Here is a 14,030-nt window from a genome sequence, read left to right as displayed (position 1 = left end):
GTTTACTATTGTGCAGAAATGTCAGACAGTACTCGGGGGGGGGGGGGGGAGCATTACTAGGAGTCACAATGATTCTACTAGTGCGCTAGATTTTCTTACTAGTGGGGACGATGTAAAATGGGTACGTGCCTTGGCTCAATAGAGGTTGGGAAACACTTGTTGCATCTACTGTTTCGTGCATGATCCTATCATCACATCTGAAAATCATTAGTTGCCTTACACAATGCGTCCTAACTATAAAGAGCCAACGACTCTAAAACCAGTGTTGTCCCCCCCGAGGTATGGAGTGTTATTAGTTTCTATGGAAATAGGCTTGTTGCCCAAATCAAAGTCCAGTCTGAGCTAGTAAACCTCCACCTCCTGCTCCGTGACTGCAAATAAAGTTGACTCCATGAGGGTTAAAGTGGGTTAAATGTCGATGGATGTTGCGCAACGCTGTTTTCAAAAGCGTATGCCGCGTCGGAGGAGAGAGCGCGATGACTGATGGGGCCCGGCAGACTAATTGTCACCCTGTGCGAAAACCCCACCCAACCGCGGTGGAAGAGTGAGAAAAAGTGACACATTGGAGCCGACCGCGGCCTTCGCTCGGCGGGATAGTCGTTGACATGTGACTTCACGCGGCGAGCGGCGAGGCTCAGGCAAGGTTAAAACGTGATGTCAAATTATTACAAGGGGAAGTGGATGCATTAACCACAACAGGGCGGAGGGCTGCAATGCCATTAAACTTGATGTTGACATAACAGGAAAACTGCTGCTTCATACCTCATGGATTTGGCTTCACAACGTGTATTGCGGTTCATTATTCGCACCCACACTACGTCCGTTTTTTTAGTTGTTGTTTTTTTGTGGGAGGGGAACTCAGGCAAACATTTTGTTTTCAATACGTTCTGTATAGTCCCATTTCAATACTGTAGTGTGTTCACGGAAAAAGAATTGAGCAGATCAATCCATTTGTTTTCGTTCATCTGAAGGGACTGACAATTTTTAACTCTTACCGCCCTCTGCTGTCGACATAAAATGACATTAAAGTGCCCTCAGCCTCACATTCTGAACATCACAGCTAACCTGCTTTCTGGTTTTGATTTTGTGACATTTTTTACGTGAGCCAGAGGGAAGTTGGACATCAATTTGGGTTGACAGCAGAGGCGGTATAAGGCCAAAACGGATGCCCGCTGAGATAGTCACATACTGTACAGTCACTTAGACACAAACACACGCACACACACGCACACGCACACAAAAAATATACATACTTGAATTGTCTTGAGTATGACTGTTATGTTGCAAGCTAAATTTAAATGACTAATGACCTTCAGATAAACCACCATTGGTGCACTTTCAGCTGATATCTAAGGTCCGACCACCAAGCAATGTGGCCGAACACGACCGAAGTAGACTCGCACCCAAAAAAAATGACAGTTGGCGATACTTTGCTGCACACCAAGTAATTTTTCACCATAGAGCAACCGGTACGCTGCAACAGAAAACCTGCGACGCTGTATCAGGTGTTGAGGCTCCATGTCTAGTGTACTATCCTGTATTGTTTTTCAGTGAACCACAAAAACATGGCGCGATTGTCAAGGAAGAAGCGGAGTGCGGATATTTCGACAGGCTGTTGGTAATAATTGATCACCCCATGTAAGAGTGAGTCCAAAACCTTTTGTTCATATTGCGTGACAAAGAGTATCAAAGTACAGTTAAAACCTTGTGAGAGACACCACAAATTCATGGTCACTTCGCAAAATTTGTGCAAGCTCGGTGCTGAATCTCGTCCTGGTCTCGTCTCCTGGAACCCCTGCTCTCCGTCTGCATGATATTTATATCTTTCAAATCTTTTTTTAAATCGCACATTGGATTATTTCAAGGCAACTGACAAGCACTTAAAAGTCAGACTCAGAATAGCAAACGCCTTTGCTGGCACTGAAAAAGTCAGGCCTGACAGTCACATGCCCGCCTCGGTTAGACTTAAAGGGGGAGTCAAGTCGAAAATTTTCTTTACAATAACATGTTTTATGTGCTCCCACTGGACGGTATTCTGATTAATTGTGTGACTAAATAGCTTGGGAACGTGACATGAGCAAACCCAGAAATCAGGTGAGCCATGACGGTCGTTACGTGAGCCCTTAGGCACTATGATGTCATTTTCTATCGACGGCAATTGACAATATGAGATGAAAAAAAACTGGTGGATTTTTCTGCTCCACTCATATTCCACAAACATAATATTAATCAGAATACTGTGGTTAGACTCGAGGGGGTGCACAGTAAGAACATTTTTGACTTCCCCTTTACGCCGTCTGAAACACAATTTTATGGAGCATTTCAAAATGTTTGCAAGCAAGGATACATCCTGGTGTCAGAAAAGTGATTGACTAGCGCCCAATCTGAACTGAAAGGAGAATAAAAACTTGCAGTCTTTCGGGTTGAGTTGAAACTGGTTGCCTTTCGCATGAATCAGTATGATGTAGTTCTCACTTTCCGCTATTGTTTGTCTGTTTCTATGGAGGAAAGTCTGTATGTTTTCAGCAAGAGAGGGAACATGTTGAGGCCAAAGAAAAACTCCCTCACAGACACAAACCATTAAGAGGAGCTGTCAGGAAATGATGGGATTCGACTCTCACGTTTGAGGCACTTCGCTTTGTACCTCACTTTTACACGACCATGCATTCATCTATTCACCATGAATCTGATCCACTTCAATATGAAGTTGAAAATGTACATCCGCCTTCTGCTTGGTGGTATTGATTCGTATCATGGTCATCCAGAGGCAGAGTAGAGGTTACGTCTCACTGTCGAAGGGGGGTCTGGGTTTGAATATCCTCACACATCCAAAAACAAACGTTAGCTTCATTGAAGACTCGTAATTGTTCATAGGTGTGCGTGAATGATTGCCGATACCTGAATGTGTCAGCGATTGACTCGTGTATACCAACTCCCGAGCAAAGTCAGCTACGATAGGCTGTAACTCGCAAACAGAATTTTCCATTTGATATTGGAGCCTGAAACTACGTGTCTCATCAAAAACAGGTCAAACAAAATCTCTCTATTCTAACACAGTGATCACTCGCTATTTTGCTGTTCGTCCTTCACACCCCCACTATAGCGGCCATTATTGAGTTTTCGCATCGATGCTGATTTCCGTTCAACTGTGGCCTTTCACATCGTAAGATTTTATGTGTGTTTAAATAGGAGCTCTTGAAGGTTTAGAATTACCGTAATATCTCTGCTAATGAATGTTAGCCCCCATCGATGTTGTTTTGCATTATATGTTTGCATGAAGCTAATGGAGTTTAGTTAGCGTAAATTACATAGCTTGAGTGAACATTTCATGCTCCCTGTAACCTGATAACATGATAAGATGTCCACTGTAGTAACCGTTGTCCCTAAAAGGGTTGCATATATATTGTTTCATTGTTTTGTTTTATGTGTCGATTTTGCGGTAAATTTCAAGTGAGCATGACAAATAGCTTGAAGCAAGCACATGAGCGAGAGACGACTTCTCGTTTCCTTTGTGTCAAAGTGACAGTGGGAGAGTGAGAGAATATTTTAGAAGGTACGTTTCATTAAATTCAAGTGTGTTTAAAGCGCTTGGGAGGGTAAAATTATTTTTTTAAACTGTTTTTTATGTGGTCTCTATATCGCGGATTTTCAGCTATCACGGGGGTGTTCTGATATGTATCTCCCTTGATGAAGTTCACTATAATTATGATCTTGAAAATAGAATAGTGAATGGAGAAGTTCCAGTCCATCCATGTACAAGTAGGCCAGAGTAATAAGAACAAATAAGTACGCTCTGGGGTGTCCGAAATATATCAACCATGCGACTTATTCAACGCCGACACTTTGATTGGAAGCCAAATCAATAACTTTATGTGCTGCTTTCTCACCTCTCCCACATGACTCATCATTGGACAGCGGCGGTGGGTCTCGACTACGCGGTCCGAGCAGGAACGCAGCCCAAACGGACCGGCGCCAGAGATGACAGCAGTCCGCGTCCCAGCTCCCTACAGCTGCATGGACGGGGCTGACCCACGCAACCGCTGGCCCACGGGTCCCCTGCCTTTGTTTTCTCTTGGTGGATTTTGATGAAGTCAGCATTGAGCCATCATTACTGTTTGTTTTTATCTCATCAGAGCATCCCAGCATGAGCACGCGGGGGAGGCTCGACATGATGTTCTTCATCAAATAAGACCATTATGATGGGAGGAAGTGAGGAGATTTAACATAATAATAATAATAATAAATATGTGGAGCCCCCGGAGAAGAGCTCTGACAGTAGAACCTTGAGATAAGAGTGACCTCATTTTTTAGTTTTTCGAAATGCGAGTCATCTGACTTGCATGGAAAAAAACTCAAGATGAGAGGGCCGCATGGTGGCCGTGTACTCGAGTCACTTCCCAACAAGCAGATAACGAACAATTCTTCAAATAAAGGTGTTTATTGCCCCTCCCATTTGAAGTTTACTGCCAAACCAAGCATAAAACAAAGGTAAATAGCGCACCGTTCTGTACTGTTAACTTAATGCTAACACAATGCATAATGCCATGGATGGGCTAACCATTTGCACATGTAGATAGTTATAACCTTTTAATCAATGGCTATATGAACACAAAAGGTGCATCGACACATGTAGACAGACAATTTCACAATACTCACAGGCATATATTCTTCATCCTCTGCGAGAAACGAGTAATATTATTCCAGTTTATAGTCACTGAAAGTAGTTCTGAAGGTTTTCTTCGCTTGTGGCTGCATGACTGTGTTATACTGCCACCCGGTGGCCCAGTCGCACACACGGAGTCTCAAATAGTCATGTTAATAAAATTGTGTTATATGTAATTTTTTTTCAAAAGTATAATATGATAGAGTGCTATTTTTTGTTTTAAAAAATACAATTTCAACAGGGCATAGAGTTAGTGGTTTAGAAAATGAATGGATGGAAAATACTACAATGGGACTCAGCCGAGCACACAATTCTGATTTGGATTTGCACAAAAATATAAAAAATTTTAAAAACACATTAACGCGAGGCATATTCTATTCTATTCAATACATACACAAAAAATGACCTTAAAAAGAAGGTTGAATCAACCACAATGGTGGCTCTTCATTGAAATGCACCGAGGCAATTGTATTCGTTTAAATCTAATGATACAGCAATACATTTACTTATTTAATGTAAAAAGTCGCACTGACTCAGCAGCAACAGCACCTCCTGTATCTAAATATATGTGCATAAAAAATAGAAAAAAAAATAGGAAGGCTTTCATACAAAAAAATGCACTGTGTAAATAGAAAATGAAATATTTTAGGATATAGGTTAACAAGGTTTTTAAGACCTCTACCAATGTTAAGAAAAGTGATTGATGAAAAAACTCATTATCGCCCTTGGGGGAAGTAACTGATTTACTTGAGTTTATAAATATGATGCAGTATATGCGAACCCAACAGTGAGGGCTTCACAATAATAAACAAAAAAAAAATAGTGATTTCAAAACCTGATAAGCTCACTTCAGCTACAAAGGAAAAAGAGATGACTGTGGCTAATATGTTACATGATTTGTTTGGCTCCCCATTGCCAGACACAAAAGAATGTACCGTGAACCAAAAATGGACAACATCAACAAAAAAAACAAAAAAAAATCGACCAGCCTACATCAGGACTAAATACAGCAACATGATGAATGACTACTTCACTAAAGATCGAGTACTACACCGGCCACACCATTAAACACACACGGACATTTGAACAAGATCCAATATGAGAACTATGTGGACAATTATGCCTTTCTAATGATAACAATGGCAAAGCACGCCACAAGGGTGTGACTCCACTCAACCTTTACTTGGCTGGCCTCGTTCGTCCCCTCAATCAGAGGAAACGGGACCTCTATCATGAGCAGACAATGAAGATGGATGATGATGACAGCCATGATGATGGGCCTCGTGGGTTGGTACTCACCGCTGTAGAAACGGATCAAGCAGCTGAGGTCTGAATTTGCAGCCTCCTGCTGCACTCGCACCGGGTCGGCGTAGCCCATAACGGCCAGATAGTCGTAAAGCATCTGGAGCGGACGCTCGGTAGGCTCCAGCCTCCTGTGGCACAAACCGGGATGACAACAGGAATCGTAAATACAATAAATGCGCAAAGAGGTTTTTGGGGGGAGGGTTATTAGGACAGTGGGTGAGCTCAGTATCTCACAGTAAGCAGCGTGTTGTTGTTTCATTGGAGAGGGAAAGGAGTTTATTTTCATTGTGTAATGCTTTTCATTAGAAATAGAGCAATATTTGCACAAGTGGAAAGCTGCTGCATAAAAAAAACATGAAACACCCCAACCGGCAAAGGCCCGGCTGGGATTAACAAAAACACACAGTATAGATGTTTCAATTTAAATGACACTTTTATATTCAAATGTTATATTTTGGATTGAAATGTACTTTCATGGGTGGCTCAGTGGACAACTGGTTAGCACATCCGCCTCACAGTACAGAGGTGCAAGGTTTGATTCCGGCTGCGGCCTTCCTGTGTGGAGTTTGCATTATTTCCCCGTGCCTGCGTGGCTTTCCTTTAGGTACTCCGGTTTTCTCCCACATTCCAAAAACATGCACGGCAGGTTCATGGAACATTCATAAATTGTCCCTAGGTGGGATTGTCAGCGCGAATAGTTGTTCGTCTTTGCGTGCATTTGAGCAGGGGTGTGTATACTTTTTTTATCCACTCCCCCTTTTTGTCAATAAATATGCTAATCACAATGGCAATCATAAATATATTGTGAAATAAATATAGCTCGCTGACAGTGTCCATCCAAATTGCACATTAATATATTTGTAAAAGTAGAATTTATGATGAAGTAAGGGTACCTAATGTGTCTGGTGATGGTAAACAAGCTCACACTAAAAATTGACATTTTCCTGCAGCTTTAATTATCCTACAAGAAAGGTCCTGGTAAAAGTGTGATTTATTCAAATGAGACATGCATATGAAATGCATTTGAAGAGTGATTTTGTTTTGGGGGGGGGGGGAGAAACATTTTATAGCCCTCAAAAGTGACACGAGGTCCTGCTCTTGCAGCCCGTCGACACAAAGTGGAGATGGATGAGGCTCCTGACCTCAATGTATTCGTCAGGCTGCTTTAATAGGCCACTTGTCCTAGTGTGCCCTCTCTGTGTCTCTCTGGGAGGAGGCCATCCAGAATTCTGGGAGTCTCCCTTTTGGAAAACGTTTTGGGCATGACCGAGTGGGAGGAAACCGGAGATTGGCCCGGGACTGACCGGTTGGCGTTGCCTGGCTTGGAGAAGCCCCAGAAATAGAACAATGACCAGGATGGCTGGATGTTCTCTATTAAAGGAGACATTATTTTTTTCACAACAGTTACCAGGTGAGTTGATAAAGGTTAAAATACACAAAGGATGAAGATTTACAAGTTGTAACACTTAGTTTGGAGGATTTCATGTAAAAAAAAAAAAAAAAAAAAACCACAGCTCATCCCCATTGTTCGATGTGCCAATAGGCTTCCATTACCATGACGACGAGGGTCGGACTCGGCAAGTGGCTACTCCTTTGCAAATAGCTCAGAGTCCGAAGAGAAAAGCAAGCCTCCATAAAGAGAGGCATTTTCGCTAGCGGAGGCAGCACTTCGACACCAAGCTGCCAAGTTAAACTTTTCGCTTCTTTGGAAGCATGGATGGATGGTTTTCATTGTAAATTTAAAAAAAAAAAAAAAAAAAGCATGATAATAATTAAATAAATCAATAAAGCTACAAATAGATGACACTGCGGGTACCAAATTATGAGTATGTGGGATGCACTGTACAGTGGTGAGACGAGTTGAATTTGCAGGAAAAAAAATTCTGTACAGGATTTTGAAATAAAAATACAGTATTATGAGTGTAATATTTTGCTGGAAAAAGGCTTTAATTGGCCATAAATGCAATACTTTGCAAATCAGTTGAGTTTGTTTTTTTTTAATGGGGTATAAATGCTTTTTAAAGATTTTATTTTTTTAAAGACTAAAAGATATCGTGTATTCGTTTTTGCAGACTTAGAAACCAGCTTTCCAGAGAAAGCATGAGGAGAGCCTCGATTATCAAAAATTAACCGTGAAGTCTGAATCGCAGTAGTATAACTGAAATCCAATTGCAGTAATATCCTGGTTATAAATCTTGGCGATTTCTGTACTTCATTTTAAATGGAATCATGTCTTACCGGCAGGCAGAGAAGCAATTTAAGTGCATCAGCACAGGACTACAAAGTGGAGCCACTCAGCTGATCTGCTGTTTTTAATGAGCCCGTAGAGAAATAGCACCGCTCCAACATCTGAAAGATAAATATGAATTTACCTTAGCAGATCTCCGTGTAGTTGAACAAAGAGGCCATGTCCGTCCCTCTGAGCGCACATCTCCTCCACTGTGGTGCTGGTGGAGCAGAGTACCAGCTGCAGGTCGGGTTGGGGAGTGGAAGAGGCCTGGGGTCCGGAGGCAGGTATCTGGGGGTCCACTGTGCCTCCGTACAGACACACGCAACCCCGCTGGGTGTCGCTCTTTAGCCAGTCGCGTTCCCGGGATCCAAATCTGGTCTTTCTCGTCATGCAGCCGTGACTCCCGACTCGCTTCATGTTACGCTGTGGGCACGCACACACAAACGAACACGTTAAAAATCAAAGTAATGATGGAATTAAATGGAATGTGAACAAGTTAAACTGTTTTTGCCACATTTTGTGCTTAAATTCAATGGCCATCGTGCTGTTCCTTCTGGTGCGTGCCATCCGGGGGCAGTAGAATACAGACATAATGATATTGATGGAGCCATCTTTGCTCTTCACTAAGCTTCAGTAACTTTAGATGCTCTTCGTTGAGGATAAAGAATACAGTCCCATGAGCATGAGTGTATTATCTATCCATTTGTGTTGCTTCGGCATTTTTATTCTAATATTATCGCCTATAGGGCATAACACTGCAACGTTGATGCTATTCATTAGCCCATCTATGGCATTGCTTATTATATGTTACCATTAAGATAATTTATGTGGTTGTTTCAAACAAAATGATCAGTAATTCACTTTGTTTTGTGTTAATCTGAAGGTAAACCAACTACGAGTGGCAATAAGGAGCTTGAAGCTTCTTTTTTGTAGAATTGTTCACTATTTTGTGCCTTCCCTCATATCTCAAACTTGTGCTTGCAAGTCAATGCAAGAAAATCAGCGAAATGATGACTTGTAAAAAACTCAGGCAACCACTGTACCAAAAATTGACTGCATTGTGTGGCCATTGGTCCAAATATTGAACATTTTAACCATTTAAGTAACAGTAGAGGAAAAATGTACAATTCTAACGACAGTGCATTTGAGTTGAATGTTAATTTTCACTTTCGTCAATTACTTAATCTTCATGTTATATTTGTTTCGGGGGGGGGGGGAGATTAATATTCCTGGGTCAGTGTCACTCAGGACTTAGGATCAAAAACTAGCACCATAACTATCCATATTCATAACACACCCATTTTTTAAAGTCATATTTCCTTCATGTTAAACTGAGTCAATTTCACCTGTCAACATAGCAGAAGTGTTAACCCCCGTGCCCCTTCAAAGACCAATAGGTGCATGTTTCTGCAGGAACCTGCGCAAATGTGGTGGGAACACAGACAGTTCATGGGACTGTTTCAAAGTCCCCCTGTGAACTGCCTTCTCAACTGAAGTGGACTATATTATGGGTACATATGCAAATATGGTGGAACGACAGACAGTTCTCAAGACTGTTTCAAACTCCCCCATGAACACTGTTTCCACAATTCCACAAAAAAATACTACTCCCATAAGTACACTTTTAAGAGACCCCCCATGACCAGACACCACCAAATCCATGTTAAGAGACATGGGTCAAAATGGGCAAACTGTTACACAAATAGACAATATTGTAATTGCACTGACCTGCATCCATTTCCTAACCTCCCCGTCATTTTAATTTAAATCGCATCTCCGCTCTAAAATGCCAGCATTTGTGTAGTAGAGCCACACCATGACTGTGCACTCGTAAACGCAAAAACCAACACGCCGTTATTGGCGTTTGTCAAGGATGCGCCTTGGCCTCTCCTACTCACAATATTCATGGGCAAGGCTGTCAAGTTACAAGTCCAATGATTGGTGTGCTGACCTGCGTTGATGACATTTGTTCTGTTGGGAGATCATCATGACACATTGGACCTCATTCATATGCGATATACAGGAGGTCAGACCAATAATGTTATATAACAGTGGTCCCCAACCACCGGTCTGTGCAACAATAACGGGCCTCAGCCAATTTGGGACTGGGCCACACAGGGACAGACCTGCGAGCTGTGAGCAAATTCGCTCTATGAGGCATTGCGGAAATGTATCCAACTCTAGCCACTCGAAATGCAAAAGGAAAATGAAGTCATTTCACAATTGACTCGGCTGCAGTAAAAGTCATTTTATGCAAGGGATAAGGAATATATGGCTGTGAGTATTGTTATATTGTCGGTGGATATGTGTTGCTCCACTGTTTGTGTATATCCGTCACTGAAAAGGTGAGCCCACCTGTAGCCTTTTGGATTGTTTGTTAGCATTAGCTAAACTGATTTTACTCAGGCAAAGCTATACAATTCTCTTCATTTTATGTTTCGTTTGACCTCAACTGGGATTGGCAATAAAACAGCTTGAAGCCTTTATTTTTCATAGAAGAATTGTTCACAATCGGCCAAACTGCTGCTTGTTGTGAAGTAAGTTTAATTTCAAGCCACCATATAAATATTTCCTCAATATTCCTTTTGAGCTGACAAAGTGATGTCATTCTCTGGATGATGTCACTGGCCACAACATTAGGTGCACCTCACAAACACAGTGAGAGTAAACATGTTTGCCCGAACAATAAATCAGTAAGACGCAAATTTTCATTGACAACCTTTAATAATACAGTCATCTAATATGTTAATTATTGTGTGCGGTGCGGCTGTGTTACAATGTAAGGTGTCCCTAATATTTTGGCCACCTTACTACGGCCACAGTTCTGATCACGCTGTTAAGAGAATGTTGATTTAATACAAATTACCAGTACAACCCAACAGTGTTCATCAAACTGAGCATTATTTTGTGGCATCACAATGTAAAAGGTGTTCCTAATTAAGTGGTCTGTGCGTGGCCGTCCCGCCTTTAAATCGGCGTGACATGCTTGTGCACGTTGCCCGCAATTCAGGGCGCGATTTGAACGATCCACGGATAAATCATCATAAACATGATTCCCCCTCATCGTGGGTATAGAGATTTCAGCGCGTTACATAATGTTACGAGTATCCCATGCACTTTGCTCTGTCATGTAAGACGACGCCTTGCAACGAGGGCATGTTAAGCAGTCACTAAGTGCACAAGCAAAGGAGGGGGGACGTAATTGCAAATATCACCTGCCTTGAGCACTCGTATCCCGGCTGGGGCGGCGGAAGCTCCGGTGCGGCAACCGCGACCTCCGACGTGGTTGAGCCCGGATCGGTGAAGTACCGTATCCGGCTGCCTGTCGATGCAAGCCCCGCGGTTGTCAGGCTCGTCCTCCATCGCCATGGGTACTCGCTCTGCGCAGAGACCGCTAAGGTTCTAGTGGCATGGTGATGATGTTGACCGGAGGCGGCTGGCGGCCGATTCTCACGGGGAGACGCAGACTAAGCGGGAGCGCCATAGTCAGCGAGCACGGCGGAGTCGACTGCTGCCTGGCTGCCTGCGGGAGGGCCTCCGTTGCCGGATCAATAAACATGACGGGGGCGGGCTCTCTCTCCTCATTATTCGACAGCCGCTGCCCCTTTCGCTGGGAAATCACACGCCCACAAACAGATGGAAAGCCGCTGAACATGTACCGGTACTCGTATCCTTGATATGTATGCAGCGTAAGGTCCTTGCACTGTACTAATAGTAATAATAAGAAAATAAAAGCAATATTTAACCAAGTAACCAAATATTTGACTGGGTCAAGTAAAATTACCATATTTTACTGACAGCTGTGATCCAGTAACATACTGTAAATTTTTTACAGTATGTTTTCTGCATTTCTAATTTACAGTATCCATTCATCCATTTTCAACACTGTACAGGGGTGCTCAGGGGCGGGAGTGCTGGAATCTCTCCCAGCTGAATTCGGGCGGAAGGCGGACAGACACCCTGAACTGGTCCCTAGTCAGTCACAGAGCACATAGAGAGACAAACAACCATTTACAACAACATCCATGCTGTCACTGAGTGGGAACCGATCCCATGCTGCCCGCACACAAGTTAGGAAAGTGTACTACTGCACTTTCAGCAACTTTGTGTTTCAGAAATCCAGTGTCAGTAAATCCAGTTTTTGGTGCTACATCCCTAAGTGCTTCAAACTGTACTGCGCAAAGCAAAAGCCATTTATCGCCAACAGCAACTAACGCTATCCGTAACTCCATATACAACAAGTAGCCTCTTGGAATCTACTTGTAGCACCGCTTGAGTGTTTATTCGTTATCCGTGATATCCAGTTTAAGGTCCATGTACTAGTATGTAGTTTGTCCCCACCACGAGGACAACCTATTTGCTCGGAGAACTACTACATGTTACTAGTGAGGCAAAACAGTGCACTAGGTCAGTGGTCCCCAATCTTTTTTGCCCCAAGGAACAGTTTAATGTCAGACAAGGTGTGACAAATAAATACAATAAAATAATATACCGGGTAATATGACCTGCATGAAAACTATAGTATTTTCGAAACATAATAATAAACATGAATCATGACAAAAGGAACGTCCTATCTGGCCGCGATGGTAACTTTTAAACCTGCCTTCAAAATAAGATACAAAGTGCATGAAAAATACGACTCACCATCGCCGCATATTATGCAGAGTGGGCTCGATGCGTGGGAATCTCCCTTTGAGATAAATCTGTATCTTAAGTAGGACTCCAGATATTGTCAATTAAGTGAAGCTTTCTTTTTCTTGGAAGTCGTAGGCTCTTCTTCTGTCTCCTGGCTGTGCCTTTTGCCCTTCCCAAAGACGTTTGTTTTTTTTTTTTTTTTTTTACACATTTTGTAGCTCCCGGGTTTCATTTCAGCGGTACCCTATCGCGTGACCGAGAAGCGTGCCTTGACCTGCGTCAAGAGTGACATACTGTAGACGGAGAATCCGGTAAATTTTCGAAATAAATTCGAAAATGAATAAAACGGAAGTAATGTAAGTTATTTATTCTTTCTATGCGGCCCGGCACCAAATGACCCACAGACCGGTACCGGGGGTTGGGGACCCCTGGCCTGCACTAAGTGACAACTGTGTGCTACTAGTACCATTAAATTCTATTCATTGTCATCAAGCACTGAACTTGTCCTAGAAGCACGATAAATTCTCAAATGGCTTTCCTTAAAGCCATCTTGCCACACTCGTAACATGTAGTTCTCCGAGTAGAGCTTTTGTCATTTGAGCATTTATTCAATGTTTGATATCTTTGATATCCAGGTGCCGTACTATACGGTGTCTGTCTTCAATAGCAGGGCCGCTTTGGCATACCTAGTACTGTAGGTCTAGTGCATGTTACTAGTGAGGCAAAACTGTCCAAAAGTCGACTACTGTGTGGTACACACAACAAAATTGTACCTGTTTTTCATCTAGGGCTTCAATAGTAGTACCATCCATCCATCCATTATCCGAGCTGCATATCTTCACAAGGTGTGCTGGAGTCTTTCCCGGATGTATTCAGGCAGAAGGCGGGGTACACCCTGAAATGGTTGCCAGCCAATCACAGGGCACACACTGTCAAACAACAACCATTCACAGTCATAATGACAATTTAGAGTGTTCCATTAACCTACCATGCATGTTTTTTGGAATGTGGGAGGAAACCGAAGTACCTGAAGAAAACCAGGTACAGGGCGAAGATGGAAACTCCACACAAGAACCCGGGACCTCTGTAATGTGAGGCGGACATGCTAACCAACCACCGTGCCGCCCTAGTAGTACTAGTTGTGAGGAAATGTCAACTAGTATACAGTTTGGTCTCATGAGTAAGTTGTCCTACTAG

The 14,030-nt window shown here is 42.7% G+C and overlaps 1 protein-coding gene across 1 annotated transcript in view; it reads right to left on the bottom strand.

The window, feature by feature from the left end:
- Nucleotides 1-11,942, bottom strand: part of phlpp2 (PH domain and leucine rich repeat protein phosphatase 2) — a 36,767-nt gene extending 24,825 nt beyond the window's left edge. The window contains exons 1-3 of the mRNA XM_019887024.1: nucleotides 11,418-11,942; nucleotides 8,341-8,621; nucleotides 5,963-6,096 (exon numbers count right to left, since the gene is read on the bottom strand). Coding sequence (XP_019742583.1) covers nucleotides 5,963-6,096; nucleotides 8,341-8,621; nucleotides 11,418-11,567 — 565 coding nt within the window. The 5' untranslated portion in view covers nucleotides 11,568-11,942. The remainder of the gene's footprint in view (nucleotides 1-5,962; nucleotides 6,097-8,340; nucleotides 8,622-11,417) is intronic.
- Nucleotides 11,943-14,030: the final 2,088 nt, after the last annotated feature.

This window comes from Hippocampus comes, unplaced genomic scaffold, assembly GCF_001891065.2.
Source record: "Hippocampus comes isolate QL1 unplaced genomic scaffold, H_comes_QL1_v1.1 scaffold261, whole genome shotgun sequence".
NCBI lineage: Eukaryota > Metazoa > Chordata > Actinopteri > Syngnathiformes > Syngnathidae > Hippocampus > Hippocampus comes.
Note: the sequence above shows the minus strand (reverse complement) of the source record. Positions and strands in the feature narration are given on the sequence as shown.